At 42.8% G+C, this 24,521-nt stretch overlaps 1 protein-coding gene across 2 annotated transcripts; it reads left to right on the top strand.

Annotated features, from left to right (window-relative positions):
• LOC106741195 (ankyrin repeat and BTB/POZ domain-containing protein BTBD11) lies at positions 1 to 24,378 on the top strand. 2 transcript variants are annotated; one of them, XM_014612928.1, is made up of 14 exons: positions 1 to 1,327; positions 4,405 to 4,628; positions 13,698 to 13,902; positions 14,281 to 14,526; positions 14,995 to 15,474; positions 16,005 to 16,335; positions 18,563 to 18,798; positions 19,111 to 19,313; positions 20,254 to 20,988; positions 21,219 to 21,490; positions 21,764 to 21,969; positions 23,043 to 23,336; positions 23,827 to 24,009; positions 24,116 to 24,378. In XM_014612928.1, exons 2-14 carry the CDS (start codon positions 4,432 to 4,434, stop codon positions 24,320 to 24,322), a joined length of 3,795 nt encoding a protein of 1,264 aa, XP_014468414.1. In that variant the 5' UTR covers positions 1 to 1,327; positions 4,405 to 4,431; the 3' UTR covers positions 24,323 to 24,378. The 2 variants fall into 2 exon arrangements, with proteins under 2 accessions (XP_014468414.1, XP_014468413.1); XM_014612927.1 differs by lacking the exons at positions 1 to 1,327; positions 4,405 to 4,628 and adding an exon at positions 11,226 to 12,186.
• The last annotated feature ends 143 nt before the right edge of the window (positions 24,379 to 24,521 follow it).

The following is a 24,521-nucleotide window of genomic DNA, read 5'->3' as shown; positions in this document are numbered from 1 at the left end:
TCCGCCGCTCGACGGGGGTCTGGACCGAAAGTGGTCCTGATCTCTCGGGATGCTGGAGCAGCATAAACGCGGCAACTGTGTTAGCGGTAATTGACAGCTGCCGAAAAGCAGCCGCGCAGGCTGCGAATCGCGACGACGCCGAGAGCGGCGCGCGTGCGCACGCGATCCGGGGAGCGATCGAGCGAGCGATCGAACGAACGAGCGGCGTGATCGTGAGGGGAGAGAAAAATCACGACGCGTAAGCGACGTTTCGAACTCGGAAGTGATATTCTCTCGGTCCGTTCCTTCGTCCGACCGACCGACCGTCCGTCCGCGCTCCTCAGGGACGTTCGGTGGCCATACTCGGTTCGACGGGAGCACGAGATTCGCCGAGATTGCCGTGCCGTGCGACAGAGAGGCTCCTCTTTAAAGACCCGAGCGTGTGTTTACAGTTCCGCGTGGCCACTCTTTGCTATCTCTCGCGTGCCGACGCGCCACGTTCAGTTCAAGAGGAAGAGAGACAGAGAGATAGAGGAGGGGAGGGGGGAGGCCTATCCCTTTGAACCGCTCTTTCTCGTATTTTTAATTTTGACGAATAGACAAGTGCGCCTGCCTCGTACAGGGAGGGAAGAGAGAGAGAGAGAGAGAGAGAGTCTCTGCACCGTGATAAGAGAGACTAGTGTTGAATCTTCGGATTGCGCCTCGCGGAGTGCCTCGAAATTGATGGAAAGTTAACACTCGATAATTGTTTATCGAAGAATAAAATGTAGCGCCGTAGTGTCACTTGTGATCTGCATTACAAGAGGAATAAAATGTAAAGGCCGCCGCCAATTATGTTACGGACAGCTAAAGTAAATAACGGAACATCGGCCGTCATGTGTCCGTTTGAAATGGGCTTTACGCTTTAGCAGTTTTCATCGGTTTACGCGGTATTTGGGAGATCGGTTGAACCAAGAAGACCTGAGAGAAACGCGACGTTTCTATATTGCGGAATTTCCAGGATACGGCAGGTTGCGGGGAAATCATTCTTTTCCCGGATCTTGTTCGTACGAATGGTATCGCGATATTGTTATCGATATGTCGACGTTGATCCTCTTCGAGATCGCTCGAGTTCTTGACTAAAATCTCATCGTCGAATATGATGTGTCGCGGTAGTAGACGACACGGCTGAGGAGAACACCTGTTGTTCAGGATGGCAGCGGGACGATGTGAGTGAGACGAAGATTCATCTGGGAAAAGCTCTCGATCTTGCGAGAGCGCAATTTGCGCTTTTCTCGACTACCCAGATATGCGGACGGTGCAGCGATGTTCGTGCGCTCTTCTTTCTTGAAGTCTTGAACCACTTTCGGTAAGTTTCGTCCGGCATGTTTCCGCGATTATTAAGCCCGTATCAGATCGGGAATCTTGTTTTGAGTTCGCATAGCGAGCTCTCTCTAATTCCAAGTTTTCTCATATATCGAGAAAAAAGTGTTTGGTATTTGTAACTATAATATCGAAAGGATTATAGTCGGGAGAACCATTTCTTTAGTCAATGTTACTATATTGTCAATGGTAATAATATTATATGTGCATTATTCTACTACTTTCTCATTAAAACAATAAGAAGATATAAATGATGGCGAATGACTATAAATTTAGTTTAAATTGAACATTCTTTTTCTCAGTATATGACGTCATATACAATGTTGTTTCAGCTTGAGGATCAGAAAGGCATATTTAGCATGCTCTGTGCACAAAATACAATTCCAGGTTTTGGAGGTTGAAAAGGGTAGTTATAGAAATTATAATTCGACGAATCAGCTAACTTCGATTGTAGGCCGTTTTACTCGATCGGTCAGCTTGCGATCTTCATTCTAACTGATAACCAATCTGACACAGATTTTACGTTTTTACGTTTTATACATTGAAAATAAGTGTTTAGTATTTACGACTATAACCACATAGTGGAAGAATTACAATCGGATAATAATAAGAACCATTTTTATAGTAAGCATTACTATAATGTTAAAGCGATAATAATGAATATATTGATATCTAGAAAAAAGTGTTTGGTATTTGTAACTATAATATCGAAAGGATTATAGTCGGGAGAACCAGAATTAGAACAACAAGAAGATATAGTTATTGTAAAAAATAACTATAATTTCTTACAAGACGACCATTTTCTCTCTCAATGCTCTTAACTTCTGTATAATCTTTGAAATTGTAGAAAAGATCACACGCGTGCCTTTCGTCGGTTTCGTTTACTAGCGATCCTCAAAAAATAACCTAATGCATTAATGTCGATTTCTCCAATGTTGATCGATTTGGTCACAGTTCGAACATCCTCTCTTTCTCCCGTTCTCCTCCTCTTGCGCAGCAACAAGTGTGGAATAAGATGAAGGGACAGTTAAACTGCTGTTAAAATTAACTGCAAGAATTGAACCGTCGATTTACACCGAAAGGGTCGAAAGACCTACATCAGAGCGTCACGTGTCATCTGTAAAATCTGGCGATTGTGAAAATCGTCAATGCTGTTGGTAGATTTGTGCCAGTTGTTGCGCGACGTTCATGATGAAGCGAGAAAAAAAAACAGAGGGGAAGGAAAACGGCAAAAGCTGGAAGGAGAATGAGCGAGCGAAGGAGCGAGAGAGAAGTATGTAAATTTCGTCTTGTTAGAGAAACAAGGTGCGTTGATTCCCGCGAGAGACGTCGCTGATAGGAGGGATAGAGAGAGAAAAGAGACGAGGAGGGAAGCACGAGAGGAGTAAGAAAGGAGCGCTGTAGGGAGGCAAACGGATGGCCGAGACGTGAATGGTGGATATCGTCGTGAAGTGCGCAGAGGGAGGAGGAAACAGTGTGCGAGAGCGAGCGAGCGAGCGAGCGAGAGAGAGAGAGAGAGAGAGAGAGAGAGAGAGAGAACCGGGTACACAAGGTATAGGTATAGGTTTTAGTTTGGACAGTCCTTGGAATGCGGCGGTCGCGGAACGGACGACCGTGTGCACTCTGTACACAATAAATATGTATATATATATATATATATATATATATATATATAGTGGAACTTTTTTACATATTTTATATATATACTCAGTAATGTTCAAAAAAGTTCCACTTGATAATATAATGCGAAGCGGTTTTTTTTACACTCGTTGCCCGTTTATCTGATCTGCTAGGTTATCGTAATTGGACAAATTCAGAATTTCTCTCTTTCTCTCTCTGCATTATAAAAATGTTTTCCTCTCATATTTCTATTGAACGTATCTTAAATTCCATATGCTGTGTCATAATCAACATGCGTGCCACAAGCATATGAGCGAGAGATAACACAGGCCTTACGGCCTAATGTAAAAATAAGAAGAAGAAAAATTTTAAATTCAATATCTTAACCAATATTTTAAACGTATGAAAGCAATTTAGCGCCTTTCAAGAAAATTAAACAATGTAGATAACAGAATGATTACGATAATGACATATTGCATGGATGGAGTGAATTTTCCTATTGGATACAAGCACGATATATGAATGTGCACGAATTGTTGTTGCATGCTTGATATTTTTGTATATCTTTATTTTTGCTCATCTTTCGGGAAATCAAAATCGTGTTTCACGATAAGCTTTAAGTTTCTCCATTCATACATTTCTACATTCTATATTTTCCTCTCTCATTAAATTACGTTCGTAATCGCAATCACCGCATCGCAATAAACCGCATCACGACTATCCATATATAATTATTTTATAAGATTTCTCGATATTTTTCTAATTTATAAATTACGAAACAAGTTTTTCGGCTTTCCACTTTCTCCTTTTTGCGCCTTTGGATTTGCGATTCTCTCTCTCTCTCTTTTGCGCGGTTTTTCGTGAATATTTATTCGTAAATATCGGATGTCACATTAATATAAAAATACACGTTGTCCTTATATAGTCGATTTTAACTTGCCATTTCGCTACCGCATGAATCAAGTTCGAATAATTGTTTTCTTCGGCGTGATAATATCTCGATCGTTAACTATCCCCGCAATTATCCGACCGGCTCGTTAATGACCTTCGCGCTCGAGAAAGTTTCGCATAATTACTTTCTTTCATAGATTATTCTTGATTAGAGCTAGTCGGATTTCTCATGCGAAGTACGAGCACAATCTCGGCATTATCCTCGAGCGCGGCGTATTTGTACAACATTTCCTTTCATTCGTTGGATCCGAAGTGCCTGCCTTCCTTTTTCCCTTTTTTCTCCCCTCGCAACGATGAATGAGCGTGTTGACTGTTACTCCAAATAACATCGAGTGACTGTCGTGTCCGCGACGTGTTGCTCCGCATAGCCGCGTGAACAATGTTATTATGGTCTTCCGGATCTCGCTTTAACACTTCAGGGAAATCGTGCGACGCTGAACGTACGTAAAAGTTAGCCTATCAAAATGTAAATAAACATCCGATGATTTGCAGATTTTACAGCGATTCTCTGGAGACACCATGAACCTGGAGCGGCCTACGATGGATGGGCAACAGCCGCTCTTCCTAGGTAGCATTTCCAGCTGGGGTGGTATCTCCAACCCTCAACAGGCAACTGTGCAGACCGGCGCACCGTCCGAGCACTACGGCAGGCCGCTGAGTCTGAATATTTGCATATCTGATTCGGGTCACGAGATACTACGTCCGAAGCCACGACGGTGAGTGCACTTTATTTCATCCCTTCGGAATCCTCCTGTCCACCCCGATGATCGATAAGCGATATCTTATCACACGTTGCCGTACGCGCAAGATGCGTTTCACCTGCCTTTGAAAATCATATTTCGTAAATAATACGTAAATATATCATGACCCGAATTTTTACAATTCTTGCAACATAGGAGTCGATATATAATAATAAAATCTAAAAGCAACAATATAATCATTTTCATCCGGAATCATGAAAAGTTCAAATTAATTAGTCGAAGCGTCGAAGCACGGGATGGGACTGAGTAAAAGTCTTACAAGCTTGTGCATAACGAACTGTTCATCTTTCTTTCTCATTGATTGAACGTAAACACGGCACGGGTAGTCGCCTCGCATCTCACTTTACTCGATACTCGATCGATTCGGTCCATCCACGTGTTTTCCAGTTTCTCGTGCAACGTCGCGCGGCAGTGAATTAGGATGAAATAGAAATCAGTCTGGGCATCCGTTATATGACGGCGAGCGCGCCGCGATCGTGCGAAAAGAGAGCTCGCTTTTTAATTAGCCGGCATCCGAAAGTCGGGAATCGCGAGAAAATGTTATCTGGGAAGAGCTCGGCTCGCGATAATAATGCGCAGCGCGTGAGAGGAAACGCCGATGCGCCGTCTCTCTCTACGCCGAATCGGATATTTAGGTTAATGGTCTTTCCTCGCCTTCCTCCTTTCTTCTGTTGCATACATAGCTAACAATCTTAAACTAGCTTTTACTACTGCCGTCTGTCGTCGGCTGAGGTCAGGGACGAGTCGCATTTATTATCTTCTTACGTTGGATCGCGCGCGTTCGCTGTACACCTGTCGACTCGAGTCGTATTCGCCGATAATTGAAACGGCGAGTGGAGGAAGAGGAGGGTTTGCGCGAATAAAAACTCAAATATGATTGCGACACGGGGGAAAAATATGAGTCTTCTCGTTTCGATAATACACGAGCGGACGTTCCTTCGCTAATTCTTCGATCAATCGTTTTGTTGTCTGCGACTTTCTTGAAATCAAAGAACAGGAGAAATGCAATGGCGAATATGCCATTTATCCGGTGGTTACTTTGAATCGAATTGGAAATATGTTTATGGCGACACGAAATGACTTATGTCGCAATTTTTCTTATAATAGGATAGAAAACCTTGTTGAGAAACAAGAGAAAAATGGCCGAAAGCAAAGAAGCATAAAATTGGGCAGCAAATGAAGCTTTCAGCTGTCCCTCTTCGCGATCGCGCCATCCAATATCGTCTCCTATGTTTGTCAACACAAGATCCATATTTGAAAGAGCAAAGCGCCCTCTCTCAAACGAACCTTCACCCCTCGGCACCCACGCATTGCAAACTGGTCCCAAGCGCGCAGGGATTCTCAGAACTTTTCGGATAACTCGACATATACCATTGCAGAAGGCCAATGGGATGTACGGAACAAATCAAAACGAATCTCACGATTTTCAAGAACTTCCCCTAATCTTGCGATTCGCTCTCATTCGCGAGAAGACCGTTAGGGTGAAATTACACGGTGCGTAATAGAACTGCGGAATAGAGAGTGCGTCATAGAAGCAACCAATCAGCGCATAAAACTTGCGTGATAGAAAAGAGCGGAGTGGCGCTGATTGGTCGCTTCTATGACGCATTCTCTATTCTATTGTTCTATTACGCACCGTGTAATTTCACCCTTATAACCGCGACACGAATTCCTCCTCCTCTTCTATATCAGTTTATTATTAGCTACGTCCCGCGAGTCAAAAGTCGGCAGATTATTAAAACTCTCCCGAACATATTATTACATTTCGATGTTNATATATATATATATATATCTGAATGTACACACAGTGTACGTATCTCATGAGCGAGTAATTAACCGCACGGACATAGCGCGATGTTTAACCTTCGCGTATGCCATGCATGAGGTGTACATCGTCGGAGCGTAACGTCGTTCGCGAGTCTCGCTCATCGCGTTTTCGTTCGCATGCGTCATCCTCTCGCGCGACTCTTTTTCGTCTCTTCACAACTGAATTCATCGGGACAAATTAACGGGTGTCCAACTTCTATTCAGCGCGTCCGCGCGCGAATCGAAAACGCATGAAAAACGGAGGCAGAACGCGGCGGTTTGTAGAACCGACGTCGGAACTCGCTCATTCGCTCGTTCGCCGGTCGGCTGGTACTCTACGTGCGCCACTTTCGCGTGGGGAAAAACGTTTATGGAAAATTATACAGCGCTCGCACCCGGCACGCACATTCCAAGGGAGTGTAATTCGCCTTCTTTCGCCATCGGATGATGGCCGGGCGACGTCGCGATGAACGTTTCACCTCGAATGTTCTCCTGAACGCGAAAATGAAGAGGGGAGAGAAAGAAAGAGAGAGAGAGAGAGAGAGAGAGAGAAGGAGAATGGTTTATTAAAGTCCTAGAGCATGTCCTCCGAGGACAAAAAATAAGCCTATAACATCGATGAGCTTACATTATAAAAAAATATAACTGAAAAAAAAAAAGAAAAAAGTAATACAAAAGTCTTTGAAGTTGAAATTTGTTAACAAGAAGGGACAGATTTGATATTTATATAGTGGATAAATAAAAAAGTGCTAAACACATAATAAGATACAGTAAGCAGATTAAAGATTGCAACACTTTTTTTTCGCAACGCATCTCGTATTCGATAAGTCTCTCCTGAAAATTGCTAAAAATCGAATTCTCCTTTCATTATTTTAAGGACAATTTCGACTTGTTTAATGAAATTGTATAGTTTTAATATAAATCAATTCTTCAAGTTATTCCTGTGTATGAAAGTATTGACATTAAATTATGACAAAATGGATAATTTCCGAGATGACTTATATTAACACTTTGAAGCCTAGTCCTAGGTCTTAAAGATGATTTATTAATGGTATCTTGGACAATTTTGATGTCTATTAAAAAAATTTCATTGTTGATGTATGTTGTTGTAACTTAGCAATCAATATATCAATTTTAAGTGTGAAAAGAGCACTTTAAAAGCAGCAGAAACGTATGGAGTTGTCTGCGCACTACCTCGACTCATACTCGGGCTTAGGACAAAGTATGTTAATACTGATTAATTACTAATTAATATTTTTTTTTAACTTTACATTCTAATACTACATTTTATAATTCAACAGAGCTCAATAATTCATAAATAATAGATGTTAAAAAAAGTAATTGAAATAAAAGATATAAGTGAAGAGAGACAAGATGATAATATTATTAAGATGTTGAAATTATTCTTTCAAGATTATTTCAAAGTCAACTTCGATTTTTTTAAATTAAATTATATATTTTCCCACATAAATATATTCTTTATATCGTTCTGCGTAGAAAAACATTAGGACGAAATCACCGAAAACTGAATACTTTCCGAGATATTTCATCATACCCGCACTTTCGTATATTTCGATCCACTGTGCGTTGTCGCCGCCCTTGACACCGGAGTTTCGCTCTGTGAGCACGGACAATATTCGCTTTGAACTCTTTCTCTTGCGAGTCTGTCTGGAGTGAGGGACATATGTTGCGAGTTTCTTCGGGCCATTCTTTGAATGTTCATTCAGTAAATCCTGTTAGGGGTCAGTGCGAAGGCGAAATTTCCTTCGAAATTCAGCGCTTCTTCGCGCGACTATATTTTCGTGTGAGAATTACTTTTCATAGCGAATTGAAATTGTTCTGTGGAGATTCTCGTTTTAAGAATTCTGTTGTTGTTATTGTTACTATTATTATTATTGTTGTTTTTATTGTTATTATTGTCATGGTGTAATAAATCTTCGTAGCGATACGATTGATTTCGACGGAGCTTATTTTCAACAAGTGATAAGGAATACCGGTTTACCTAGGAAGCGGAGCTACCTACTTTCACTTCATGATTGTTGTATTACTTTTTGTCTAGCTGCTAGCTAACTTTTCTAATGTAGCAATCACTAGGAGAAGTGAGCGTTACATTCCTGGCTGGCGGCTAGCTGGTACTATTAAATAATAGCGATGTGAAACAACTTTTTTATGTTATTACTAGACATTCATTAGGTTCAATTTTTGCCCGGGAAGACGCTCAATTTCAGGGATGGTATTAGCCAAAAATCGTGCGGGGATTTGACGAGCGTTACGTACTGTTCACTATTTAGAGAAGTAATTTGAGTACACAAAATCATTAAGGACTGGTGATAAAATTACTGAGATTACAGTAATTTATTATTGATCAGCCGATAATACTTTTCTGCGAGAGGGAACATATGTTTTTGCGTTTTTCACCGTCACATCATCATCTCGACGATCTGTGTCGCCTTTTCCGGGGGAGATCTACCTGAATCGAGATTCAACCTCCTCCTTCCCTTTACGATTTAAAAACATCATCTGATCATTAATTTTAGTCGCACGCGCACGCTATCTCGAGAAATACCGGGTGATTAGTTTTCCCGTGAACGGCTCGAGAGTTAGCGGCTGTCAAATAATTTATGCGTCATACGTTTTACCATCCGGCCGAAGCGTCGGATTGTGATCGTTCGAAAACCGTCACGGATTTCCTGATCGCCTTGCTCGTTGAGAAAGTCATCGACGTTTTCCCTCCGTTCCTGCGTTTCACGTTCAATTTAACCATGCACTATCATCAATTTCGACATACGGATTGCCTCATAAGAATACGTAATCGCTCGACACCAGGGCACCGAGTGTATGCGGCGAGCCTCTTCGGTTCGCTGATGATAATCCACGCGGAAATAATTCCGCGACGCAATTCCGGTATCTCAGACGCTGTCGCGTAGCTGCCATATAATTCTAATGGCGACGCTTTTAACGCTGACCCACTTCGCTTCCTGTTTTCCGCGTGAGCGTGCCGTGAGTACCCCGCTAGAGCACCTGTACAAGTTAATTACCGCTCGAGAACCCACCTGGGAATCTTCCTCGCGCCTCGTGCTGAAGCGGCACTGTACAACCGGAAGAAATCAACGGAGCGGGGTACTCACGGTCAACCTCCTTCTCCGATAATGTGGACGTATTTCATGATAAGGAAGCTCGCATTGCAGAGCACTCTTACTGAAAAATGTTATTGCCCGGGTAATAAATGACCGGTAATTTTGTCACTAACACCTAATAATTCTGAGTTACCTATAACAATCATTACTACTACAATAATCATTAATCATTTACTAAGCGCCGGGTTCCACCGAACGTAGCCATTAATCCTTTCTTGTCATCAATAAGACATCGAAACGACATGACGACGTCACTTTCGGGCCTTAGAGGGCCTGATTTAGGGTGTCTAATTTTCCCGATAAAAATTGACCGTCGTTTGGACATCGCCACTTGGGATGCGATCCAGCGGACGAAGCTGTCTCGGAATAATTAATTTTCACGATCGATCGACGCGTGCATAGCGAGAAGAAGAGAAAAGAAACGGAAGGAAAGCGACAGCGTATCGAAAACGGACATGCCAGGAAGTCCGTTGCCACGGACCGAGGCTGTGATTTGCCGCGGCCGTAGGAAGTAGGATGGCCGCCGGAAATCCAACCCCGAAACACATGGTGGAGTTACGCTAAAGATACACGTTTATTTGTGCCCTCCCGTTTCTTGCGACTGGTCGCGCGGTGAAAAGAGCGGCATGGTAATTTACGAGCGACGGCGGACACAAATGTCGCACGTCGCGAATCGATCGCGAGCGTTCGCGAGCCGCCAGTGGGCGTGATAATTTCTCGTTTACTATCGCGATAAAACCCTTCGATGCCGGATTATATGCGAACATATCGTTCGCCGCGACTCGTTTCTCGGTGTTTTACAGTCAGCGCGACTCGCATGGCAGTCCTGTTACGGTGTTATCTAATTGCTGCAGCTGGTAATTATACTCGACACCGGCCTCGTTGTCGGCGGCATTAATAGTAACGCGAATACCGATGGTCACCGAACATTATACACTTGCGGTTCTTCGCGGGACTCTCGAGACCCGTGGGGATTCCCCGGTTGGAGGAGGGGACAGAGAGATAGATACCATCGAGCGCGATTTTCACGTTCATTGAAAAGTGCACGGTTTTGTGCTACGGGTGCCGCTCTTTCCCGCGTGATATCATAGTTACGCGTGGCGGAACAAAAGGCAGCGGAGCGAGAAGGAGCGAGGGAGGGGAGACACGCACGGTGAAGGTAGGAAAGTGATACGGATATCTCTTCTTTTCTCCTCGACTCCTTGCTCGCTCGGTGCTCGACGTGAAGGAAGTGTTTCACCTGTGCGGCACGGGAAACAACCTCAGACGCCTCGTCGCCGTCTTCTCAGCCGTGTGTTTACATTGAATGTATAGCGCGCGATGCGCCGTGGACGCGAAAGTGGCGGAGAGTTGAGCGACAACGGCACTGCTTCGCGATCGATTTGTGATGAACGGGCTATGTAAGATCGTGGAATTCTCGCTGGAGAAATCTCTCGTCTGACATCTCCGCCTCTGCTGACGTTTATCTAGAATAATCGAGGAGAAAAACCGGAAGTTCATCCGCGAAGTGATCATTGTGATCGTTGTTGCCCATTAATTGCCCTGCGATTGCAATCCAGCGATCTATAGTGGGGTTGGGGGGGAATGAAGCAGAGTTTCCTTGTCGGCGTGTTCGCGGGAGAAAATGTTTCACGATGAATCAGTGAGGAAAGTTCGCCCGGTGAGTCGTCGACGCGTTATCGCGGCCGGTATCCTGCGCGCGGAAGTGTCGCAGTGAATTGCGATAACTGGCTCGCGAAAAAACGACGGACAGAGGTTGAGAGGGAAGAGGAGGGATATATTCGTCGTGGCTGAAGAGGCGTTCTAGAATGACCCGTCGCGACTGACAACATGCCGTCGACGAGACGAGTGCGGTGCTGCACCGAGGACTGTCGGTGCGTGCTCTGTCGCGAGTTAAAGGGCCTCAGGGAGATGAGCGACGGCGGGGTGGTCGAAGCAGCGCGCGAAGAAGGCGCAAACTTCATCCTGCGCCGAGCCGTGCCCTTCCTGCCAGTGCGAGAGTGCAGACAGGAAGCGAGGCGCGACGATTATTACGAGAGGAGCTCGACTTTGGAGGACAAAAGTCGCGTCCCGGCCGCAGCGGTAACAAAGGACGATCCGGGCCGGGTCACCGGAGAGGCACCATCGTCGAGCACCGGCGACCAAAGGCAGACGGCAAAGGACATCGCTCACAGGACGGTCATCTACTTCGGCGACTCGAATCCCAGACAGAGAGAGGACAAGCCGATCTGGCAGCCACCACCGCCGCCGTCGACCTTGCCGGATGCCTGCGTGCGAATATCGCCGGGTCGCGTTCCTGAGACACGGAACGACAAGCTGGAGTCTCGTCGGGACGAACGGAACAATGACGACGATTGTGATCGTGAGGATGGTGACGCGGCTGTCATACCGGCGAAGGATATGCCCGGTAATGTCGTGCACGAGATCGTGGTGAACGTCAGTCCTAGCAGGGAGGACGTGCTGAGGATAGAGGAGGACGAGAGCCAATTGGAGGACTATTGGTCCTTGCCCGGGGACACCAGCGGTTTCAAGGCAGACTGGAGCTTCGTCCAGCAGTGGAGACTGAGGGGGTAAATTCGCTCGCTCGCTCCTTCGAGTCAATGAAATGATGTCGCGGGTTCTCTTGATAAATCCGGGGGTATAATCAGAAGTGACAATCACTAAGCGCTCCCTAATCCGTTTTCCGTTTTCTGCCGTTCCCAGCCACTCTTTATCGCTCATTGGACGTAAAACAAGGATAGAATGACGCAATAACACGCGAAGACGCAGCCCGATATTGTCGATTTATTTTGGAAAAAAGTTTGCATGACACAAGGCGCTGATAGTCCGACCGGTCAGATCGTAAATACGATCGTAAATACGAACAAATGAACGTTGTTATTTACCTATTACGAGTTACCAACTTTTTTTCACTCATTTATTCGAAATTGAATAAGGAATCGAAATATGTAAAAATTATTGTCGTAACTGATTGAGAAGTACATGTAATTTCTAATTGTTTATAACTTTTATGAATTTGTTTAAACAAATTACATGCTGCGTGAATTCTAAAAATATGTTCTTAAAGGGCTATTTTTCCGACTTACTCATAAAATTTCATAAAGATTCGTTGAGCCAATCAGGAGAAAATAATTTTTTTATAAAATATAGGGAAAAAAATGATATTGTTAATAACTTAAAAAAAAATCGAATTTTCAAAAAAAGAAAAAATACGTGTCTTTTATTTTTAAAAGGTACGTACATTATTTTTTAATATTTCAATCATCGATTTTTAGGTGGCCCGCTTTAAGAATTTTGTCTCATTAGTGATGACTAGTTCAGATACCCGCCCTGTCATGCTAACACAAATGGAGATTATTAATATTTTAATCATTGTGTCGAAGGACAAATTACAGAGCTAAACATTGGTATTGATAATTCTTATTATTACCCATCGATTAATTTAATCATAGTTTGACAAAAGTTACCTGGAATTTTCTCGATTCAACAGCAATATTATTGAAACTAATGCATCATATATTGTTTTGATAATTCAAGTTTAGTCTGTTGAAAATTTGATTAATACAACAGTATTTTCCCTCCGTGTACTATGTACCGCTGCGAGCAATCAGTCGGTCGAAAACAAGTCGCTAGAATTGTCTCTCCGACGATTAATGAGACACTGACCTATACGATAGGACTGCAAGTCCATTGGTCGCGCTGTCGCTCGCTTGCTCCCAGGTAGAGAAACGTACCAAAGCGCGATTCCAAAACGAGTTACTGTTACTAAGAGGTATCGCAGCGGGTGTCACTCCTCCGACCGAGTTGTGGTCGATCTTTCTTTCGGCGAAAATTCGACACGATGTCTCTCTCTCTCTCCTGTTCTTCCATAAATCTCGACCTGTTCAACGTCGATGCTTTTCACCGTCCGATGCTGAGTTGCGAAGTTTAAGCGATTAGAAACGAATAGATTCACGGTGAAGCTAGATTTGAAGTGCAGATCGAACGTAGCCTCGGCGTTATCGCGTAAAGTTCGTTTATTTTTCTCAGTTGCCTTTATAGTTGGAGAAAAAAAGAAATGTTGTAACGTCATTTGTTGCAGACCGAGCGGCGGCAACAGTCGCGAGATATACTGTCCACCTTACACCAAGGACTTCACCGAAAATTCCCCTAAAAGCGGAGTCCACGATATGGTGCATATGATACCGGAAAGGGACACGGACAGCGTGGCACTGACTCCGACGCCACAGCATCCGCGTCATTCGCAACACCATCATCTCAGTTTACACGAGCTCCGTGCACTTCAGGTACACAGAAATATATCTCTCGTTACGAATGCGCAGCCATACATTTCGTGACTGTCTACTAAGTTCAGAATTACCACCACTATATTACAATCATCCGTTTTTTTTCCAAATAGCGAATTGAAGAAAATTATTATATTTTTCAACGCTTTCCGGGCCAGTTTTTATGTAACTTGTTACTCACACCGTGTGATTCAGCAATGAACCACTTTGTTATGTTATTATATCTGTTGAATAACGTGTATCTCTTCAAATTACATTGCAAAAGTTCGTAAGATTGAAAAATGTTTCTCTTAACGAAAACACATTCGATTCGTTCATTGTCACGTTAATTCGGCCAATCTTTTTTCAAACACTCGACCCGATTGCTCACTTTTGCAGAGGCGGCCAGAATGTACTGGCAACAGCTCTTCCGATGAGAATCGATCGTCCGGACATGCGAGCATGTCAGACACCGGTGGCCACACGAGCAGCAGCTCACCGCCGCATCGCCACCACAGATCCAACAGTCCCCAGCAGCTGAACGCTGTGCCCGAGGACGACCGACTGTCGGCGTCGGTCACCCAGAGAAACGGCAAAAGCCGATCCGGCCAGAGTCGCAACCGGCATCGAGCCACTCCTGCCAAGGTGCTCACTTTTTCATGTTATCCATCGGAAAGTTAGAGCTGTCTTCACAAGTATTAATTAACGTCAAAGTGATTGTTCCTAGGTTTTACAGGATCAGAGGAGCTATTACGGTTCTGTTTACTAGGATATTTCATTGCTTAACATCTAATGAATTTGTTCACTTTTGTCATTTTCACCTCGTCTTGGGAACCGTAATAACCCCACTGAATCAGAGTTATTACAAGGTCGATGACGCACTTTTCATAAGCGTCGATAATATAGTAGGCAAATTTCAAAATGTTACGTTACATAAACATAACTACTGACACAATCATGTTGGGTTTTTTGTATTATTTTGGTAGAGGAATTTTTGGTTTATCTCAATCCGTCTGCTACGCTCTCACGAAGTTTGTTGTTAAATATGCTTCCGCAGCGAAAAGGTTAAACATATCGATAATGTTTTACCTTAACGCCTCCATCTGATCACAGCTGCAAGTGCCATGGTCGGGCTCCGGTCTGGAAGACATAAAGCTGGCGATTCAGCAACTGACGATGCGCTCCCACAAATCCTCGTCGACGTATTCTTCGCTGAGCGGCTCGGAGAGCTCGGAGCCAGCGGTGAGGAGGCTGATGCGACACTCCAGCCTGGAGACGATCAACACCAACGTGACCAGCGCCGACGAGTTCGTTTGGGTGGATTCTCACAATCGTCTGGTCGAACTGCAGCAGCTACCCTGGACTCACCACGACGTGCTGCGCGTACTGCAGAACGGCCGCACGAGAGAGCACATGGAGCAGGTCTCGATGGAGACAATCCCGCGGCTCTCTTATCTGCTGCAGCGTGCGCTAGTCCGAGTCAGCCGCGAGACGCAGCGACTGGCGAAGCTCGTGGGCCTCTGCAGCAAGCACGAGGTGTACAGCGCCTTTAAGATCGTGCTTTGTCCGGCGCTGGCGGATTCTTGCACCAAGGTATCGTATTACCGCTTCGGTAAATCGATGCGGCTTGTAACGGCAAAGTGACGAAATAATTCAGATGTCTTTTCCCGTGGAATAAACATATGTTCTATTCGCCGGCATATTTCTACATATCTCGGAAATGCTCTGTTGTATATTGACTTTGTTCAGTGTTTAATAGGAAAAGTGCTGAATATAAAAAAATTCGAGATATACGACAGGTTCATCTAGTCACTTGAATATCGTGTTGTTTTCTACACCGTTTCAATAACCAATCGACTCGTGTTTCCGATTACGGAGAGAATACATCACAGCTTTCTTCGTGTAAAGTTCCATTCAATTTCACCGTATTCTCCAACAGCGCAGAAATCGACTCTCAGTGTAGTTTATTTGGCTAAAGAATATAAATAATTTTTTCAATGGTAGTCTAAAATATAAATAGAACGTATACAAAATTCCGGGAAAGTCTCCGCGAGCGGGATCTCCGCAGGTGTCTTAATGCTCACAACCAGTGGCCATCATCTGATAATCCGACTTATTTAAAGGCTTGCCTGCGAGCTGCCGCAATGTTTGCCGTATCTGGCGATCAGCTGAAACAATCGAAGGCATCCCGTTCGGGGTTGCAATTGCCGGTCGGACGTTTTTTACGTTGGATGTCCGACGTGAGACTCGGAAGGATGATACACGAGTACGCGGCGATATATCTGACGGCCGGGATCGAGAATCTCCTGGAGGAGATACTGCTGCAATGTGTACCGGCCGAGCCGCATACGATCCTTACGGCGACGATGCTGGAGCACGCTATAGCCAACAGCGGCGACTTATGGGGCCTGTTGCAGCCATACGCGCATCTCAATGCCGGCCGAACCGCATCAGGTCCATATTATATCTCCTAATCTCTTATATCAATGAAGAAAGATGCACAATGCAGATGCACCCTGTCGCCCAACCATCGATTGTTGTCCCCCCCCTCAATTTACACGTCCCGATCGAAACTTATTCAATTAATGGACATACATTATCCCGAAAAATCCCAAATTTCCAAGTTCAGAAATTGAGACAAATATTTCGGCAAAATTGCATTTCAAGACATTGCCTCGGTGAGTGGATTTGGTTTTCGGTATTACGGCTCTTCGAGAGAAATTTATTCCACTTTTTACATTTTAGTATATTTTTTTCTGGACAATGCGTTTAGTGTATTACGTAAAGATTAGTGACAAGGATATCATCATAGCTGTTGGACTCGCTCCCTGCCGTCCAATCATCGAATTCAAGCGACGTCGACCACGTACCGAAGTGGGGGGTGAACGGCTGGTGGGCCGCCGTTCGAGATCGAATCCACACAGGGACACGAATATTATGTATGAAATTTGAAACAACTTTCGCGGTTATCGGTCAAAAAAATTGCTTAAATTAAGATGAGAATTTCATTTTTTTTTGTTTATATTAGTGGTAGGTGTATATTAGTTAGTATCAGTGTTTGCTTTACAAGGAAACCTCATGAATTGGGGCACGCAGATCTGAACCGAACTTTAACAGAGTGTAGGGCGGGGGCCACAGATACACAAATATAAAATCTTAGGTGTAGATGATCAACTGTTTAAAAGTTATTAACGAAAAAAGGTTTCAGCGTCTCATGTATGCCGATGTAACAAGACCGAATCTCGAAACGGCATGTGGCAGCGTGGTAGGATAACTGCTTGCAAAGTCGTAGATTAAACCGTAATTACAGAATATCGTTTGTAGCAAAATTATGTTGATTTAAACCAGATGAAACAAATTAATGTTACATCATTTTATTTAAAAATAATACCAATTTAATTTTTGGATTTTCTCATCTTATAATGTGTGTCTCTTCGTGGTTTCGTTTCCTGAAATTGTCACTCATCCATGTCCTAATCGTGGTCAACGTTGCTTTTTTACCTTAACGATTGAACATTTTTACCTAAACTTCCGGTGTGCCCTGATAATATCTTGAGGGACTATGCTTTTAATATTCTCTTATATTTAAAAAATATTGTAATGGTATAATGTTGACAAATGTTGGAAACGCAAGAACAATTGACATTGACACAATTGCCACGGAAATTAATGTATATTAGCGAGCCAATGATATCATTATTGTTTTCGGATTTTTAATACAAGTTATAGTGAATTTCAAAGTAAATAATAAATTACTTTGAAAAACATATGTTATAAAACAATTTCTATTAATCATGAGAAAATTATACATATATTTATACAAATGTTTAATTATTTTTGTTAAAAGTTCAAATATTATTTCCAGAATATATTTATAATATTCGATAAATAAATGAAATATCACAGACGAGTTTACAATATAGAGAAACATTGAAAATGAGAATATATGAAAAACAATATACCATATACAACATAAAAAAAATATTATAGTCAGGATTTCCAGAATTAATTATTGCCATTAAATGCTGCAAAAACAAATAAAGATTAACAATGTGTGTCTTCTTTTTATAAATTTATCACCTCTACTTTTCATAAATGGAGTAGCAAGTTGTAGTATTAATTTATTTCAGTAGGTACTGATAACTCATGTGAAACAGTACTAAAATATTGAATTCAATTGCTAGTATAGGTTTTAATCACTAGATGCAGTATTTCATATCAGTAATTAATTTATATGATAATGATGATTAATATGAGTGATTAATTCCTGAGAAAGACTTCGCATCAATAACTAGGACTCTACAGTACATCAGTGATTATCACTGTTGTCATTATCATTTAATTATTTTATTTTACGTCATCGGTACTTATGTAATTTAAATATTCAAAATCATTAAGCATCAATAATAAAATTACTGAGATACAGTAATTTATTACTAGTCAGTCAATAATATTTTTTTATAAGGGCCCATCACGTACGAAGAAAAGTAAGAATTAATTTCGGTGCTTTGAAGTGAAAGTAAATTAACATTTTACTTAAAAGGCATACATTTTAATATTAGTGCTGGGATATTTTAAAGAGTTTCAAATCAAGAATGTTGCGACATGCTTCCCCGATTAATAGTGAACCGTATCGTTTACATCGATCATATTATATCAAGATCTCTTGTCCTATGTTCAGGCGCTCTGGCAATGCCTCGATGGGCGAGCGTGAGTTCCCTAAACTCGTCGTCGTCGTCGCGCAGCGGGCGAGACGCGGTCGGCTCGACTTTAGAACCGTCGTTACTTACGACGTGCGTGGGGTCCATGCCGGAGTTGATCGATTTGATTTCCAAAGTAGCGCACACCGGACGTTGCCCCATCCCTCTGACAACAAGGGCGTTGCACGCCCTGTTTTACTACATGAGGTGTTCGCAGGTACGGAATTTGCCGTGATATTCAATGCGTCTTCTTCGGGAAAACCACGATACCATTCATCTTTCAATGAAGTTGATCGATCACTTTGCTGTTACGTTCTTCGACTTTCTTTTCGTAGACGACGCATGTCTTAGCTTTTTCGTTTGCTCTTCAATTCTCTCAAAAAGTTATCATATCACATCTATTATCGTATCACATAAATCTCTTCTCATCTTTAGTTGGTTAACATTTATTTATTTAGTTATTGCTACATTATACCAATCTGCATGTGTTACAGCGTTATTTTAATTTAAAATACATGTATTGTTTAAGCTGGAGCACGGTGAACGTGGCTCCGGAATACAGGAATTGGCGTACGAGCGAGCTTACGTGGTGCTCCCACCGTTAGTGGAATGGCTACGGGTAGCCGCAGCACACACCGAGCACAGACACGGCCTCGTCATCGACCAAGATGATATTAATCAGGCTGCCCGATTACTTTTGCCCGGCGTAGACTGTCCTGTTCGTCCAATAAGGTGAGTCCGTACGAGAGAAATTTTCCTGCTAAACACCTTGCCGGTTTGAACAAAACTATAGCTATGACGGATATGGACAGAATATCAGTTGTTTTAATTCCTTGATCTTTTAAAATGCGTCTTCTGAGAAACAAATTTTCATATTGGATGCGGGACGCGTTACGAAATTCGTAAGAGGAAAATTGTCGCCATCGTTGATCATCTGACTGCGTATGCTATATAACTGCAGCTAAATCGAATCATTTCTCTGTGAAACGAACGAAAAATATTTCATCGTCATTTGTTAAGTAAGCGCAGCGTGATCTTTTTCGGTAAAATCAATGAATTCGTTTCGTCAAGTTAAATTAGCTCGGAATACAAATTGATTTAATCATGAGTAATTACAGTTACTAAGATAACATCTACAAAAAGGGCTTGTTCTTTGAATAGATTCACAATTAATTTCCATATAATTTCTCAAACAGCACAAATGTCTGAAATATATCTTAGAGACATCTCGAAACAAATAAGATATCTTTCAAGTCTCTAAGATATTTTTTAGATACTTATGTTGCATAGGATCTTTGCTGTACGAGTAAATAAATCCGCTTCATTGTAACCCTCGATTTTGTTCAACAAGCTGTAGAGAGATTCGCTGAACCAATCAGCCCGTTGTTTCTCGCGCGTTCATCGAGACCACAAAAAATTATATCGGTTGAAGCAAGTTACATTACTGTTGCGTTCGCTTCAATTGTTCTTCCCGTCCTGCTGAGATTTCTCAAAGCCCATATCAGACCAGGTGTCGGGAGTGAAGATTGCGGGGATTGAAGATTGGAACTCGACGATGCAGCATAGAATGGGCGAAGATCGAAATCAGTTGATTTTTATCTCCCTCGATCTTCAATCTCCGATCTGACATTCGTCGGCCGCGAAACGCTATTAAAATTCACTGGGTCCGCAGCTCCGAGGAGGTCGCGATATGTTCCAAGCACATCGACGACGCCGAGTACGTGCGCTTGCTGACGTTAGACATGGCCTTCAAGATGCTGATCAGCGGCCGGGCGGATCTGATAGCCCAGGCGATGCCGTTGCTGCCGTCGGCATCGAAGATCAACACAGTGAACGACGCCGGCTTCACAGCCCTGATGTTGGCGTGCATCAACGGCGACGAGTCGGCCGTGATGGCTCTCCTGGACGCCGGGGCGGACTTGAACGTGGAGAGCCCGTCGACGAGCGGCCAATCGTCCGGCACGCCTTCGAAGATCCCGGCGTCCAACATGCCGAACAACGTCCGAAGTTCGTCGATCAATCAGTCGGCGATGATGACGCCCGTGAAAGCAGCGCCGAGCGCGAATCTGCCATCCGGCAGCCCAGGCGGCCCCCCCGCCGCTCCGGGCATCTGCCACACGCAGACCGGCTTCAACGCGGAGACGCAACACTGGACCGCGCTGACCTACGCGGCTCTGTCGGGCCACTGCAACGTCGCCAGAATATTACTCGAGCGAGGGGCCGCCGTGGAAGGCGGTGCGAAGCTTAGCGAGGACAAGTGCACGGTGACACCGCTGCAAGCGGCCGCTGCGTCAGGCAACAACGAAATGCTGGCCTTGCTATTGGCGCACGGCGCCCAACCGTTCCTCTCCACCCTCATCAAGGACTCCTTCTCCTACTCGGGCTCGGCGCAACGCGGTTGTTACAGGTTAGTCACATCGGAGTTCGATTTCGCCATTGTTAAGGTCTCTGCGGGAGAAATGGCGAAGAAATACGACGTTTAGTCACGTTGCGTAACTGAGGGAGGAACGACCGTTCTCAGGAGTCCCGAGCAGAACTCAACTCAACGAGAAGAATCGCTTTGCTTAGTCGTAGACTCTTTTCATTTCCGGCTATTCTGTTTAATAATTATTACATTTTACTCGCTTCAATTACCAGCGCGATCTCGGTGGCGACAGCTCACGGGCAGAGAAGCTGTCTTCATCAGCTGCTGTCGCATCCGCTCAATTTCACAGCTAAGCGAGGGGAAAAAGAGATACTGTCCTTGGAGGAGATACTGGCGGAAGGTAACGCCGGTGCTAATTCTTCTCAACAGCAGACCGCCGAAGGGCGAGGAGATCGCAGGGAAGGCAAAGAACCGGTGTTTAATAAGGTGCAAACGAAGGCGCTGCAGGAAGCGATGTATCACAGTGCGGAAAGTAATCATTTAGGTGAGGAAGCTATTCTCATGTGAATGTTATCGCGTCTCGCACGCACGCAAATACCGGTATTATACGGAAATTTTCTAATATTCATATTTGAACAAATCAGTTCTTTTTCGATGATTGCGTGCCGAAATTTTCCGATATTAAAACTGTATTTTTTTTTTAATATCGGCTTCAGTTCTTAACTTTAAACTAAATCGTTTGTGGAATTTCGCGCGTCTTCAGATTGCTTTTGATACTGCTGTACACTTACGTGAGATACATGTTGATGTCTCGCAGATATCACGATGGAACTTCGTGGCTTGAAAGTGGGCTGGACACTGCATTGTTGGATGCACAGTCTTGCGACAGCTCACGAGATGAGACTGGACTCGGTTATAGATCAGCTACTTCAAGATTTCCTTCAAGTCTGTCCGGATGACTATTCCACGCAGTTCGTGCAAGAGTGCCTGCCGCTTTTATTCAATATTTTCAGATATAACAAGGTAAATTACACGATTAAGATAGTCGATTATTGATCGATGCAATTATTGATTGCATGATGTACAGGGATTGAAAGTTACGTTCGAGGTAATTGTTACCATGTAAGTGACGCACGTTACTTGTAACACAATTATTTTCCTTCAGTCAACGACTTGGCAGTTATTTTTCTCCAGTCTTAGTAACGACAAAGAAATTGCATTTTTTGAGTAATGAAAATATAATCGTTATTTTGTATGTATAAAATATAGATGCAGTTGGTTCCAAAATGATTCGAACATTTCTTCCTCAGTACAATTTGCAACCCAGCCGATAGTCCAATCAGAGAATTTTACTTCTGGGAATCTATCAAGAAAATACTCTCGTGGAACCATCGGTTGCGTTTCAAACTACATCGAGAAAAATAGTGTTCAAATCATTCTGAAACATTGAATGAACATAGGTGAGCAGAAGCAACGCAACGGTAAAAATAAGGTTAACTTTTACCAAATTCTAATATAATCAGACAATTTAAGATGACTTTTTCACCAATCCCGGTTCGGTCAATCGACGATTAACCAAACCGAGATTGATGATTGATGAGTCACTCTTAAAATTTCTATCAATCTCAAATATTACCTGAACTATCTTCTTAACGCAGATAGAAATGATAAACTTTTGATTCTTGTTGAACGACAAATCATAGGACTAGAAGTTGATGTTAGTTCTTATTATTATTGTTCATCGATTAGTTTAATCTGAGTTTGGTTGAAGTCATCCTACGTCTCCAAAACTCGGTGAAATAAATAATGGAAATTTTTATTATCCATTATTGTTCGAGGAACGGTAACGAATTATATGTTTCAAAATTAGTATAATAACGGTAATAGTATATAAAACGAGTTACTTGAAAAAAAATAACTCTCCCAACCTTAATATACGATATAAACTTTTCCACGAGAAAGTATGCAGCCTTAATTCATACCGGTAACTCGACATGCTGCCGTGTACTTTCTTGTGGAAAAACCGTGTGATAAAACATCGTAGTTTATCCGTTAGTGCAACACAAGATTGTCGTTTGTATGATTTTTTTTCGCAGAAGGAAGGCACCACACTCTTGCTGGCCGATATCTTTTGCACGTGTTTCGGTTGGGAGCCGATCAAACCGATCAGAGACGCTACGCTATCGAGCGGATCAAGAATCGACCCGAAATTCGTGAATAATCCCGAACTGAGCGACGTGCAGTTTCGAGTGGAAGGTCGCGTTTTTTACGGTCACAAGATTGTACTGGTTACATCCTCGCCGAGATTCAGGAACATGTTAAGCTCCAAATTATGCGAAGGCAATCCTCCCATTGTGCAGATCAATGACATAAGATATCATATATTCCAGGTATATAATCGCCAGCACGTTATCATTAGTATATTATATATATATATATATATATATATATGTGTGTGTGTGTGTGTGTGTGTGTGTGTGTGTATATATATATATATATATATATAGTATATATATATATATACACACACATATATATATATATATGTTAACACAGATAGTAGGGAAACCCGAGGCATAATTGGAACGCTAAGGTTTAAACAAGTTTTAAATGTAATAAAAAATAAATAAATCAACTTGGTTTTACATCGAAATATTCTTTGAATTATCTACTATAAGAAAAACGCAAGTTTTATAGCGAAAGAATAGTTTAAAAGGGCGAAACTATTATACTGAAAACGTGCTTCATTATGCTTCTTATTTTCTTCTTAGGATTACTGTTTTCCTTCGAAAGCTTTGACATTAGATTTTCGAATCCCGAAGATTCAAGGCTTCGGTGTTCATTGTTCGAATTTCGAATACATCGTTGGTTGAATTTCAGATGGTCATGGAATTTCTTTATCACGGCGGCTGCGCCACTCTGGAAGTCAATCAAAGCGATGTCCTGGAATTAATGGCAGCGGCCAATTTTTTCCAGCTGGATGGCTTGCTCAGATATTGCGAAGCGCAATGTTCCACAATGATGGATCTCGATAATATCGTTTCCATGTATATTCACGCGAAGGTATATCTTTACAGTCAGGTATTCTCGTAAGATCTAATCAGTGAGTACGCGAAATGTATCATTCTCGACGGAGTCGTATATCGTTTTCTGTTTGTTCAAATTGCAGGTGTATAACGCAGCGCAGCTTTTGGAATACTGTCAAGGATTTCTGTTGCAAAACATGGTGGCTCTTCTCACGTATGACGATTCAGTCAAACGTTTACTGTTCGCAAAGAAGTTACCGAATCACGACGTTCTTGCGGGTCTGCTCCTCACTCTACAATCACGAATAAAAGCCAGGCGATCTCAGCAACAAAACAAGATAAAAGCATAGATTCACTACGTGCAAAGTTCTGCCTTCTACACAATATGTTTATTCTAAGAATTTTCGCGTAAGCCTATTGTTGTACCATGATAATTTTAAACCTACGTAGTATTCCCGAGTCGTCAGGAGAACAAATTTATATTTGTACATTGTACATGTTTAACTCATTTCGGAGCGGGCCGCAAAAATTGAGTTCCATGAGATCCAA

This window comes from Dinoponera quadriceps, unplaced genomic scaffold (genome assembly GCF_001313825.1).
Source record: "Dinoponera quadriceps isolate SergipeBrazil2010 unplaced genomic scaffold, ASM131382v1 scaffold475, whole genome shotgun sequence".
Lineage (NCBI taxonomy): Eukaryota > Metazoa > Arthropoda > Insecta > Hymenoptera > Formicidae > Dinoponera > Dinoponera quadriceps.
The sequence above is the reverse complement of the archived record's forward strand: the minus strand, read 5'-3'. Positions and strand labels throughout refer to the sequence as shown.

Bases quoted from the DNA above. Each gene is read 5' to 3' on its own strand.
- LOC106741195 (XM_014612927.1), top strand. From the start codon at position 11,447: ATGCCGTCGACGAGACGAGTGCGGTGCTGCACCGAGGACTGTCGGTGC. The intron at 20,989-21,218 runs GTTAGTCACATC...TTCAATTACCAG, and splicing joins GCGCAACGCGGTTGTTACAG to CGCGATCTCGGTGGCGACAG. The intron at 24,010-24,115 runs GTATATCTTTAC...TTCAAATTGCAG, and splicing joins CCATGTATATTCACGCGAAG to GTGTATAACGCAGCGCAGCT.